The following is a 13881-nucleotide window of genomic DNA, read 5'->3' as shown; positions in this document are numbered from 1 at the left end:
GAATTCTGAGACTTGACTAATTCAAGCATTTAGTGCTCTGAGAAGGCAATTTTGAGGCAGGTGTCTAGGCATCAGGTCCAGGCTCTTCTTATGCTAGTGCGATCGTGTCTGGACTGCAGTTGTATCATCTAAAACTTGGGAATCATAATAACTACCACGTACCTATTCTAAAAGGTGATTGTTGGGATTAGAGGAGAATATTACGTAAAAGTTGGTTGGTTATAAATTATCTGGTTATAAGGGTACGATGCCTTCCTATTTGGCATATCTTTGATATACATTTTATATTACTCAGATATTAATTGGTTTTAGGATTATATATGCGTGTGGTCCATTTTAAAGCAATAATTTAATTTTTCAGGTTATATTTCTGCCACATCAAAAAAAGAAAAGATTGATTTGATTTGTGATATTTTCATAAAGCCTACATTTTAATGATTTCAAGACATTTTGTTACTTCCCTTAGTAGTTGTCTTCCGCTCTGGCTGGCAGGGGTCAGTGGGTTGAGCCCCATCCTGCGAACTGAGGGGCCACTGATTCGATTCCCAGTCAGGGCACATGCCTGGTTTTGGGCACGGTCTCTGGTTGAGGCACGTACGGAAGGCAACCAATTGATGTTTCTCTCACATTGATGTTTCTCTCCTTCTCTTTCTCCCTCTATTCCTCTCTCTCAAGACTTGTCTTCAAGCTTCACTCAACCTGTGGTTGAACTAATCCATGCTAGTGGCTCCAGATAATATCTCATGCAGGACTCGGCCCAGGTCACTATAACTAGCTTGAGCCCGTTCCCTTCTCCGAGGCCCCGCCCCGTCCAGGCTGGCCTGGGTCTCTGGCCTGGGTCGCTGGCCTGGCCTGTGACGGTCTTCCACACCCCTGCTTGCCCGTCTGTACAGCGGCTCCAGCAGCTTTTCTGGCATTCACCAGTACTTTATCCCTCTCTGGGAGATGCCCTTTATTCTTAGCCTCTCAGCAATAAGAATTCAAATATTAACTAAAAACCCCTCCCCGTAACTGCCTCAACTCCCTTTACTTCTGCCTGCCTTCCCTTCTCTCTCCGGGAGGTGGAAGGCTCTACACAGCACCGGGCTCTGGGCTCACTGCCGCATTTGCCATGTTTATGTTCCTCTCATCTTTCCTTTCCGAGGTCCCTGCTATGGGCGGCGATCCCAGTTGTGCCAGATTTTGCTCGGGTCTGCCTCCTGCGGATGAGTGGATGACTGTCCCTCAGCTTCTAATGCTAGGCCCTGCAGATCCTTTCTGAAAATACAGGATAATGAACGAACTGATGAACTCTATCTAGCAACTGTAGTGAGCATATGAACAGAAAAACAGATGTGAGTTATAAAACAAAAGTAGATTTAGCTGGGTTATCCTGAGACACTGAAAGTACTTTGTCTTTCTCTTCTTCTTTTTCTCTTAACACAGAAGAGAAGAAAAGATTTCTTCCTTTTTACTTTGCAAGTGATTTCTCAATTTGAAATGAATCAGTATAAAAAATTCATTCTGTGGCTCTAGAATTTGGCTTGTCATTTAAAAAAATTATAGGAGAATCATCACTTTAATAACCCCTAGCCAATTAAGGGTTTGAGTGATTTATAAATTTATGATTTTTAAAATTTAAAGCCACATAAAACCACATTTCTCAAGAATATCACCCATTATTTTTTACGTTTATTAAAGTTTAATTTCTGATGTTCTCTGATGTGCTGGTTTGGGTTTTACCTTGGTGCTAAATATTAATCAAAAGGGCAAAGAAATACACTAATAATTGAGTCTAGTCTGGTGGGTGACCTCTTTCAAGAACGTTAAGATCAGGTTATACCAGTCCATTTCCTCACATACCGTAAGGATCACTCTCTTAGTATTTCTTGTCTGAGCTTTGACAAGATAAAACTCTTTAGTTCATATAATAGGTATGTGATAAGTATGTAAATTATATTTGAAACATTTTAAAATTGAAGACAAAACCAAACATTTAAATCAAAGTCCGACGTGATAGGGGAGGGGGAGTGTAGAAGGCCGGCTGTGAACGCCTCGCCGCAGTCCGGAGCCAACCTCCCCATTCACCCAGACCCGCCAGGGACTTCTCCAGGGTTCCAGCTTCCCGTCCTCTCATGTGCCTTCGTACAGTCTGGCAGGGCCTCCCGCTTTCTCCATCCGTCCTGAATGCTTTCCAGGAGAACCAGGGAGATGCACTAGCCCAGCCAGCGCTGGCCTGCAGAGAAATCACGAGAAATTGCTTTGACACTGGACTGACAGCCTGAGAATAAAAATTTGGAATTTGCTGGTCAAACATCCCTTGGGCCATTTCCTCCTAAAATTGGCATCCTGGCCAATAACTGTCCAGTTGTTGGAAGGCTGGTGCTGGGGCCTTTTTGATGGAGTAGGAAAGTTGTGCCAGTGTGGTCAACGGGATGCTTGGTTACGGCGCAGCCGCATGAACCACTTTTTATTGATGAAGCACAAAACAGATCAGTGTGAGCCCAGATATCTTGGCCATGTTAACGGACTAGCAGAAGTCGTGGTGCAGGATAATCAAGACGGAAGTTGCAGGCCAGATTTTTTAAGGCACAAAACACCAAAACAAACCCTAAGAACATGAAAAACATAAAAGCAAGCATTTGAGCTCCCAGGTATTAAACATAAGTACTATAGGCCCGGTTTACTGGCTGTTGTAAGAGAAGGGCTCTCTCCATGATAAATACAGTCCTCTCTTTTCTAGGCCAACCTGATACTATTTGATTCATTTTTCAATCTGAGAAAAGGACACCCCAGGCATAGCCTCGTGAGTTGAAAATTCTACTGCAGAACTATCCATAAAGCTGAAATAAATTAGCTTTTCACAAACAGAATTTCTTCAAAGTCCAGAGCTTTTTTAATCTCTTTTATGTGCAACTTTAAAATGTATTTTGCCCTTTCCTTTTGCGATCCTTACATCAGGGCTTCTTAACGTGATTTCATCTTTTCTGGTGACTCAAGCCATACTTACTGTAGAATTTGGTGGCTGGTGGTCTTGAGAAGGTTGGAGAATGTTTGGAGCGGTGAGGGTACAGGAGGACATGAGTTGGAAGACTAAGGCTTAGTGGTCTGAGGGTGGGGTATTCAAAACCTGGATTTTAAAGGTCATGCAGCTATGGAGGATGACAGGGTCCAGGGTTGGGGCTCTTAACCTGATTGTCTATGAGAATCATCTAAAGAACTTAAAAAATATGCCAAAGCCAGGGCCCTACCCCTGTGTCCTCAGGAACCAAGATTCCTTCCAGCTTTTGACTTGACCATCCCTGATATGTGCTTGTCTTCATCATGGCCCCAGGTAGCGTTCCAGCTTTTCACATGGGCATTCTAAGCCCTAGGACAGTAAAAATGAAAAAGGGGCAACTCAGCTGTCTTAAGAGAAATTTCTGGCAGGCGCCAACAATGCTTCTGCTTACGTTCATTGTGCAGAACTTGGTAGTGTGACTATAGGCAATTGTAAAGGCGACGGTGGCATTATTTTTCACTCTGGGTAGCCGTGTGCCCAGCTAAACAGTCTATTACACTGAAAGAGTGGATATTTGAAAACGAGCCAGCTTCTTTGCCACTGAAGGGTGGTGGATTATGTAGCCTGATCATGTGATCTTCAAACGAACTGCTGATTTTCAAGTTTGGTCATCTACTCCCATTTCAGTTTCTCAGGTCCAAGGAAAAGCAGCCTCCGGTTGAGAGGATCTAGTTCCGTGAGTGATCTCCTGCAGGGACAACTGGATTTCAAATAGGGCAAGAACGGAAAGTACAGAGAAGTTAAGGAAAGAAGGGATTTTCCTGATGGTGACTTTGCACTACCTCCTCTCCCTATGTCTTCCTTTCTCTTAACCATCATATGTTCCAGTATAATAATAGTCACTTTTTTGCAACTCCCTAGTACCTCTCTCCCTCTGTAGTATTCCAGGGAACCCCCAACTCTGCGTAAGCTCTAACTGCCCCCTCCTCATCGCCTGATCACTACTGAGCTCGAGGGCGCATTCAGCTGGCCTGGCCATTCCTCAGCACTTCCCTTGAATGGGTCATGTCCCGCTGAGGGGATCCTGTATGATGACATCTTCCTCCTTAGACTTCTAACCCCCCTCCACCTCCATCCCTTCAGCTGTCGACCTCACTTGATATTTTCAGTGAAAGAGAAACAAAGCAGTCAGGCCTGGAGTTCCTTCACTGCAGGCCTTGAAACTCACGTTCTGCCCATCTCCCTTGGAGAGCGTGGCCTCCCTGCTTCTACAAAAGGCGGACCTCTCTGCTTTGCACAGCCAAGCCCACGCCTCCTGGCTTTTCTCCTGCAAGGAGAGCGTCTCCGCTGGACCTCTCTCATCAACACACACACATTGTAAAAAACACATGGATAATCTCTGACCCCGGGCTCCCGTCGAATACTGTCCCGTTTCTTGGCTCTTCTTTACAGCAACACTTATGGAGACCATTTTGTACACACCTGCCGCCAGCAATGCCTCGGCCTCCTCCAGTTCCTCTACCATCTCCCATCTGGCTTCCATTCACTCTCTACCAAAATTGCTGTTTTAAGTGTCCATTTCATTTCCAAGTATAACTGCACTTCTCTGTCCTCATCTCGACCTCTAAGCAGCATTCGACATCTTGACCACCCCTTCCTCCCGGAATCAGATTCGTTTGTGACCACACGAACGAGGGATACCACACTCCCTCGTTCTCCTGCACGCTCTCTGCCTCCTACTCGTGCGTTTTCTGTGATGGCTTCTTCTTCTGCTCACCTCTGAGTGAGGAAGCGTCCAGGACCCTGTCCTGAGCCTGCTTCCCTATCCAGAGCTTCATAAGCCCTCATGTCCTCTCCCTTGAGCTCAAGACTCATATCCAAATGCTTGCGTGGCGTCTCCGCTTGGAACTCTTACCCTCACAGCCCACTCCGTCTCAGTACTGTTGCCACCCTCCACTGAGGGGCTAAAGTTAAAAACATAGATGATACCCTTGACTCTCCCTTTCTCTCCTCCCCCCACCACATCTCATCACCAGCAAGTTCGGCCTTCAAAACGCATCCCAGGTCCACGTCATCCTCTGCATCACCTGTAGCTGTTGCGGCGGCCTCCCCGCTCCTGCTTTGCCTGTTGTGATGCATTCTCGAAGAGCGGCCAGCGTGAGCCTTAGAAACACAAACCCAGCAGCTCGGCGTCTTCTCTTTGCACTGGAATAAAATCCCGGCTCCTGGCCGTGGCTCAGGGCCCTGTGTGGTCTGACGCCTGCCCACCCCTCTGGCCTCCTTGCCGACCGCCCCCACGGGAGGCACACTGACCTGTCTCTTCACCTTAGGGCCGTGGCACTTGTTCTTGTGTTCCCTGAACAGCTTTTGAGGGTCGATCGCTTTCCCGTCATTCAGGTCACAGGTGTCACCTCCCCAGAGAAGCCTTCCCTGGATACCTACTTAAAGAGGTTCCTCCCAGTCTCCCTGTGTTGACGTGTTCAGTGTCTGTTACTCCACCGACACTTATTCTCCATGCGAGCAGGGACCACGTGTAGCTCGTTCACATCTGTATTCCCAGGGTTTAGAAGAGTTATTAACCCCTTGTAGAAACTAATCAAATATTTATTGAATCCCCAAATGAAAAAAAAATGTCTGGAATGTAGTTCATTTTTTTTTTTTTTTTGGTCCTATCACTCTCTCACTGAAATTATGACCGTCGCCAAAAGCAGTAACTTCCTCATTACCTTTTCCAAGGGCAGTGACACCCCAATTTACTATTTCTAATCCACAAAGGGCTAGGAAAACCAGTGAATTAACCTTGTTAAACAATGCATGCGAAGGACAGGAGGAGTTAGAAGCAAAACGTAGCGTTCGGGAGGGGGCGCTGTCCCTAATTATTTTCCGATGCCTGAGCCTTGTTGTTGTTGTTGCTCAGAGATGTATGGAAGCTGTCCGGTTGAGGTCTTTATCTGCTCTGTCTCACAGGAAACGCGAGAGAAGGAGAGAAGTTCGATAGCTCTGGGTCATAGTGACTGGTGGTCACAGCACCAGGGACAAGGAGTGGCCTGGAAGGGGGGGAAGGGGACGCCTCCTTGTGGCTGTTGGAGAAGGGGCTTTTCATGTCCCCGTCTTCGTCAACTCTAGGAAGGGGGCTGCGAGGGGGGAGTACGAGCGTCCTCTTGGTTCTCTGAGGCTACCTCTATGACACAGGTTGACTTTTATCTTTATGACAAAGATCACCTTACCTCATCACTAGCCAGGGCTTTAGATAATAGCATTTTAAGCAGAGGGTTACTTTCTCTTTAAGCGTATACATTTCCCTAAAATAGAAGACAATAGCACTCAAGGGATGTTTTTATTGTGGTAACATATCCATAACATAGAATGTGCCATTTTGCAGCATACAGTTGTCTACATAAGAAACATCCAAACCTGCAGAGAATTATTATGAGTTTATCCGAGCCAAACAGATGACAATTGCCAGGAAGCAAAATCTCAATGGATTGAGAAAATGCCCTGGAGAATGGCAGTTTTGCGGCTTATTTTACACGTTAGAATCAGAGGAGGGTGATGTGAAATTCACTGGCGGTAGAGTAGGGGGGCGGGAGAAGGGGAAGCGGGGGGGATCGCTGGGATTGGATAAAGAGTAGAATGAGAGACACCCACTTTACGTTGGTGGGTAACAGGATAGTTAACAATGAACACCTACAGCACACGGACATGGTATTCAGGGAGTAGGCAGCAGCGAGGGCTTCTGGAGTCTGGTGCTCTGGCGGGAAATTGTGCCTGAGGGGTCCACACAGTACAGTGGCATTAAGCACATTCACATCACATCACGCAGCCATCCCCGCCATCTGTCTCTACATTTTCATCGTCCCACGCTGGAACCGGCGCCTGTTCAACGGCAGCTCCCTGTTCTCCCCGCCCCTGGGAACCGCTGTTTTACTTTCTGCCTCAATGGATTTGACTACTCCAGGTAGAGGAAAAGCCCTCCTCTTCTGACACTTCTGGCCCATGCGGGTGGAAAACGGGCCACATACCAAACCTGACAACCTCCGGGGAGGCCTGCGTGGTGGCCTTACAGACTCGGAGACCGAAAGGAACCACGTAGGATGATCTGAAATTAAAGCTCCTAACTAAACGCGAGTCATGGCGCGTAGTCGTTTCCTAGGCCAGTGTCTTCCTGGCAAGGGTGGATCTTTACCTTAAGTGAGACTGTGCACTGGTCTTTTTGCCCCTACAATTACGTACCTGTGGAACATCAGGTAATTTCCTTTCTCCAGACCACCCAGGGCGCAGTCACTGCACCAGAGCGCTGACCCCAGAACCCTCGTGGTTACTGTTATCATGCTGTTAACTCTCCTGTCCCCACCAATGTCAAAGCGTGTGTCTGTTCATCCTACTTTTTATCCAGTCCCAGAGGTTGCTCCCCTCCCCGCTTTGCTTTCTCCTGCCTCCCCCGTCTCTCGCCAGTGAGTTTCATGTAACCCCCTGACATCGTCCCCTTTGATTCTGATTATAAAACAAGTGGTAAAACTGCCATTTTCTAGAACATTTTCTCAATCCATTGCGATTTTGCTTCTTGGCAATAGTCGTCAGTTTGGCTCAGATAAATGCACACAAACTCTCTACAGTTTTGGACATTTCTTACATTGACACCAGCAACTGTGTGTGTGTGTGTGTGTGTGTGTGTGTGTGTGTGTGTCTGTCGGGGCAGGGGCGGTAGGGGGCGGGACATTTCACATCAGGCTACTCTGTGACACCCGCTGGGTATCCTGCCATTTACTTCAGTTTTGACCCCGTCTACCTGGAATAGGCATTAAATTCCATAGGTTCAGGGTTCAGCCCCGCAAGGCTGTTCCTGTCACCCCCCCTTCAGATGCCAATCTCAAGTCCTAGTTGTTACCTGCACGTGTGATCGGCTGACTCTGAACCAGAGGTTCCTACAGTTTCCTCCTTGAGTTAGGTTAATCTGCTAGAGCAGCTCACAGGACTCAGGAAAACATGTCACTTGCTAGACCACTGGTTTGTTACAGAGGGATATAACTCAGGAGCAGGTGGAAGAGGTGCATAGGGCAGGGTGTGGGGAAAGAGCACAGAGCTGCCATGTTCTCTCTGGGCGGGCCCCGCTTCCAGCACCTCCACATGCTCACAACCCAGAAGCCCTCAGACCCCATCCTTTTGGGTTTTTAGGAAGGCTTCGTTTCATAGGTGTGATTGATTAAAATATTGGCCATTGGCGATGGAGTCAGCCTCCGGTCCCTCTGCCCTCCCTGGAGGCCTGGAGGGTAGGGCTGAAAGTTCCAACTCTCTCATCCTATGGCCGGTTCCCCTGGCAACCAGCCCCCATCTAAGGAGCTTTCTAAAAGTCACTGCATTGACATAATCAGGTGTGGTGGGAAAGAGGGCCTATTATAAATAACAAGACCTCCTTGTCACTATGACAGCTCTGAAGCTTTTTCAGGAGCTGGGAACAAGACTAACTATGGTAACAAAAGACGCCCCTGTGGCTCTCCTGCAGGAAGTCACCAGGGCTTCAGGGGCTATAGGCCAGGAACGGTGGGGAAAGACCAAAGACACATTTCTTATTATGAATCACATCACACGTGTTAACCTAGAAATAAAAAGCCTTAAGTGCGCAGCAACAAGCATATATTTGAGGTCCAAAATAATAGCTATTCTCCAAGCCTGGATTCAGGCAGAATCCCAAGTAGTGTTCTGATTAGGAGGTGAAGGCAAGGGGTATTTATGACAAAGGAAAGGGGAATAATTACACGAGGTTACAGAAGGAATTTCTGTATTAATAAGCTAAGGACACATTTCCATAGGTGCAGATAAGATAAGGCAGAGAAGCTAATTATAAAGAATGTCTTTAATTTTCAGTCTGTAACCACAACAAAGAGTTGTTTGGGACACAAGGCTGCTTTAGGCCCAGTCCAAAGGTTATTTCACCTCAGGTTGCAAAAGTTTGAGGACTAAGACTTACAAGGCATTTTCTCTGTTTATTCTTCTTACACACTCATAAAGAAGAATCATACAATATTTGTCCCTTTTGTGTATGAGGAAACAGATCGGAAATATAGAAAATGGAGTCACTTTACCAAGCTGCTAAAATTATTAACACGATGAAGGCTAAGACGTGAGGAAAGACTAGTTTTGTTCTCACTAGCCTGGGAACTCAAAACATTCTTTAACTCCCGGTCATATGTCTATGCCTGGATGTACCTCTGGGCCTCCAGATAACCCTCTGAGCGCCTGCTGGAAGACCCGCATGTCTAGACCGTCTGACGGGCTCGTGCATACCTCCACCTGGCGCCTGTTGTCTGACTGCCTGGCAGCTGACTGGTACCCGTCCTGGACCAGTCCTGAGGCTGAGAATGCAGGACTTGTAATTCTCAAGAATGCACCCTTTTCTGTAAGAACTTTCAGCTTTTCTTTTCTCTTTGTGGAACACTTCCGGACTTCTGCCTAGCTATGTGAATAAGTCTCTATCATGTATTTCTAGCAAAGCCTCCAGGCTCTTCAGGGTTGCCTGACGGTCTTCTTATTTTACTCAGCATGATGCCCTCAAGGTTTATCCATGTAGTAGCTTGTTGGAATTTTATTCTTTTTGAAAGGCTGTATAGTATTCCATTGTAAGCACATACCACATTTTGCTTATCTGTTCTTCTGTCGATAGACATTTGGGTTGGTTCCACCTTTTACCCATGGTGAATAATACTGCTACGAACATTAGGGTACAAATAATCTGATTGAATCCCTGCTTTGAGTTTTTTTGTGTGTATACCCAAGAAACGGAATTACTGGGTCATATGGTCATTGAATGTTTAATTTTTTTGAGAAAAGGATTTAAAGGATTTTAAACCCATTAATCTGTAGGAGAAAAGGGGCATTTATATATTGCCTCTTACATGTCGCGTCGTATGTTAGGTGTCAGAGAAATAGAAGTGCAGGTGCTCTAGAAATGCAGGGGCTTAGAATGAAGGACAAACAGATGTGTAAGTCATTAGCCACTGTATACTGTGTTCAGCACTGTAATAGGATATGTATAGAGTGCTCTGGAATCACATTATAATAATAACGATTTCCAGTGTTTCTGGAAAAAAGATCTTTTGGACGTTGTCCAGGATGGATGCTCTACTGAATTCTCGTTAATCATGGGTAATGCAGTAGAGAAGTTAGGGTGTACACGTTATATTACACATGTTTTTTTAATGGCTAACTCAATCCATCTGCCCTTTCAGTGACCTAAATGTCTCTCTTTTGTTTTCCCTTCCTGTAGTGGTTTTTAATTGCCAACAGATCTTATAAAGTGAGCGCAGCAAGCTCTTTTTTCTTCAGCGGCGTGTTTGTGGGCGTGATCTCCTTCGGTCAGCTTTCAGATCGCTTCGGGAGGAAAAAGGTCTATCTCACAGGTAATCCATTAGTGTGTTCAGGGGCTGAGCTAGGGGACGTGTCTCCCTGAGGTTTGTGGGGAAATAGTAAGGGGACTGTTTCCTTCAGGTTCTCAGGGAATGGCCCTGTGGACACAGAACTGGGTTTTGACGCTGATGAGAGGCCAGACTGCAGCCAGACGCGATTCTGCGTAGCTGGGGAAGGCCCGACCTCTGCTTTGTGAGCTTTTCGGAGATGATGGTGCTACCAGCAACCCCCAGATTCTAACCGATGCCATGTTTCTAAGGAGAACAAAGATTGAGAGGGTCTACTAGATCCATTTCCTTCTGTCTTGTGTTGTTGGTTAATTTCAAATGAACTCTGTAGGACTCAGCATGGTTCTCTTGAGGAGCTGAGTATGAGCCAGGATTTTTTAAATTTCCAGCATTTTCGTGAATAATTGAAAACTGCATGACAGACAGAAATCAGCTTGTAACAAAGAAAGGAAATCTCAGTTTTTGTTTGCAGTTTTTAAAAGGAACCTTTTTAAAAACAAACCGAACCCTCAGAAAATTTAAGTTTACCAAGATTTAAGTTTACAAACAAATGAATAAAATTTATTACTTCCATCAAATGTCATTCTGTCTCTGGATTATTGAATACTGTTACTCTTCTTTCTAGGTTTTGCTCTTGACATCTTATTTGCTATTGCAAATGGGTTTTCTCCCACGTACGAGTTCTTTGCAGTCACTCGCTTCCTGGTGGGCGTGATGAATGGAGGGATGTCACTGGTGGCCTTTGTCCTGCTGAACGAATGTGTGGGCACCGCCTACTGGGCACTCGCAGGTACTGCTTCAGTCCATGCAGATGAGGAGGTGGTGAGCTGCTGCTGAAAGCTGTAGGGAACCAGTGTAACCCTGGAGTCTAAAAATGCACTTGGACTTGAAGTGCTCTGTCTAACTATTAGATTTGCTTTCCCGAGTTTGTCCTGTCTGACCGTGAACGAGTCATTTTATTGGTGTTTCTCTGTAGAAAGTCTCCCCTGGGGCCTGCCTCACAGACAGTGAACTTGCCACATTCTCACAGGCTGCCTCCAGGTTACTGGGAAAGGGTCAATTTCCTCAGAAGGGTGTTCACAGCTTTTACCTTAAATTGAGAAATTGTGCAGACAGGAAATATTAGAAATTTTTTTCTCAGAGCCTTATCATATTTTATAAATCCATGCCTCGTGGATTTTTCTGGCTTTTACTATTCAAGTCAACAGATAGTGCTTATTGGAACATTTCTTTCCTGGTTTGTTTTTTTTTAAGTTGCAAAATTGAGGCCATATTCTGTATTGTTTTTAGCCATTCTATCACCGTCTCAAGAAAGAAAATGCTAAAACTATGTAAATTTTCATATTACTGTATTAGTTACTTTCCCCTTGTATAAATATCTTCCAATGAGAAGAATTGATGTCCACTGTAAAATAAAATCAAGAAATATCTGCAAGGATAAAAAATACACGTAGTCTTCCCCACCTGGAAGCCACCGTGGAGAACACATTGATTGCTGCTCATCCTTAGGGCTTTCCTTTGCCTGTCTGTTCCACAAGACTCCTTCATTAAACAGACCCTGCCACAGACCAGACTCTGCTTTTGTAGGCACGTGGGATAAAAGGGTGGGCACAATGGGTAGGTGAGGGGAGGTTCTTCTTCTCATTGAAACTTCTGTCTTACTCAGGAGAGGCAGAACAGATCTGAGGTGATTTCAGAAAATTGTAGGTATGGCGAAGAAAATTAAACAGCACAATGGACTAGATGGTAATTATAGAGGACAATTATATTAAATAAGATAAATGGAGAAAACCTCAATGTAGGTGTCTGTTCTAAGACATGAATGATGAGAAAGACCTAGGTGTGCGAAATTCTGAGAGAACATTCTAGAAAGATGGAATGGCAAGAACCGAGGTCCTGAGGCAGGAAGGAGCTGCTTTGAGGACCTGCAAAGATGCCCGTGGTGCAGGGTAGAGAGGTAGGGGAAGGTTGAGGTGAGACAAGCTGGAGGTCCTAGATGATTTAGGGCCCATGGTAGGCTACGTGAGCAATTTGTTCTTTCCTTGAAGTGCAGCAGCAGCAGCAGCAAACCAGTGGGTGAATTAAATAGAGGTGCGATAAGACCGTACGTACAGAAAGATCCCTCTGGTAGGTGTGTGAAGAATGGATTGCAGAGGAGCATGGGTGGAAACTGAGGGGCCATTCAGGAGCCTGTTGTGGTTGGCCCCGTGGAACCTGGTGGTGGGAAGCAGAGCCTGACAAGGTGGGGAGTCGGGGAGGAGGAAAGAGGATGCATTTGAGCTGAATTTGGGTGGGAACATGACTTGCTAAAGAATCAGCTGAGCGGGGAAGAGAAAGAGGAATCAAGGAAACTTCATGACTTAATGTTTGAAAACTGGACGGATCGTTGGTGCCATTTACAAAAATGATGTCATCACTATACAGGTTTTTCACCTGCTGAAGTTTGTTTTTTACTAGTGCAAACTGAGCAGGAAGAGCAGACTTGAAATTAATTTAAAACAGACAGAAAAGAAATCTGAAGAATAGGCATAAATATCCAAAGGCCCATAAACAGTTACAAAACCACTTCTGGTAACTCCAGAATGCAAAAGTGCTGATTTGAAATGTTCATTTTGTATTAAATCTTTAAACCAAATAGATGTGGTAGAGCCTTACCACATCTCCATCTCTACATCCCTGTTGTCATTTCCAGACATTCATGTGCAACTTCTTGCTGGCCATTAGCTATGAACGTCTGTTTGCCTTTTAAATGAAGAGGACTGCTTTCTTTCAGCTGAAAGATCTCCATTGTCTTCTGGGACCTCCATCTACGGCAATGTCATGACAGTCCTCAAAGTCATCGAACTAGGACCTTTGAATCATTTCCTCTTGTCCATCATATCCAGTTGACACCAAGTCTTACTCGTTGTGACTGAGAGTTAACACTGTTGAACCTGTGTATTCAGGGAAATCATTTGGTTAACACGACCAAACTGCAGAAGAGCCAGGCTTTGGAGGTGCCTGGAACCAGGAAGTCAGAAGCTTCTCATCTCTGTCCCCACCCTTTATGAGAAGTTTCCTCTGCTCAGCCAGGGACGGACTCAGCAGCTCAGTCCTGGGCAAAAGCTCTGACTGGCCCAGTCGGGGTCACGCCTGCAGCTCGGGGAGCTCTGATTGGCGGTCCCCACTTGACCCCAGAGATGAAGTAAGGGGGGGATCTGCTCTCCGGAAGAGAGAAGAGGTGTACTTGGAATTAGAAAGGAGTGCTAGGTAGACAATAGTTCGTAACAGATACTCACCGCAGGAGGCTTTTAAGTGGCTTTTCTTGTGGGAGGGGTTACTAGACACAAGGGGTTATATACAGACTGCAGGAGGACAAATTCACATTTGTGTAGCATGCCTTATTTCATCTGAAACTAACAACTACCCTTCGAAGCAGGTGTTATTATTTCCATTTTACTGATGGGGGGACTGAGGCTCCGAGATATTTAGTGACTTGCTCAAGGTCAC

At 45.7% G+C, this 13881-nt stretch overlaps 1 protein-coding gene across 1 annotated transcript in view; it reads left to right on the top strand.

Moving 5' to 3' along the window:
• The window catches only part of SLC22A15 (solute carrier family 22 member 15), a 69441-nt gene that overhangs the window by 25776 nt on the left and 29784 nt on the right, over nt 1-13881 (top strand). Inside the window, exons 3-4 of the mRNA XM_054564726.1 lie at nt 10245-10377; nt 11018-11182. Of these exons, the coding sequence (XP_054420701.1) occupies nt 10245-10377; nt 11018-11182 (298 nt within the window). The remainder of the gene's footprint in view (nt 1-10244; nt 10378-11017; nt 11183-13881) is intronic.

This window comes from Pteronotus mesoamericanus, unplaced genomic scaffold, assembly GCF_021234165.1.
Source record: "Pteronotus mesoamericanus isolate MK-2021 breed Mesoamerican mustached bat unplaced genomic scaffold, CSHL_Meso_final scaffold_99, whole genome shotgun sequence".
Classification (NCBI taxonomy): Eukaryota; Metazoa; Chordata; class Mammalia; order Chiroptera; family Mormoopidae; genus Pteronotus; species Pteronotus mesoamericanus.
This window is presented reverse-complemented; position numbering and strand designations above follow the sequence as displayed.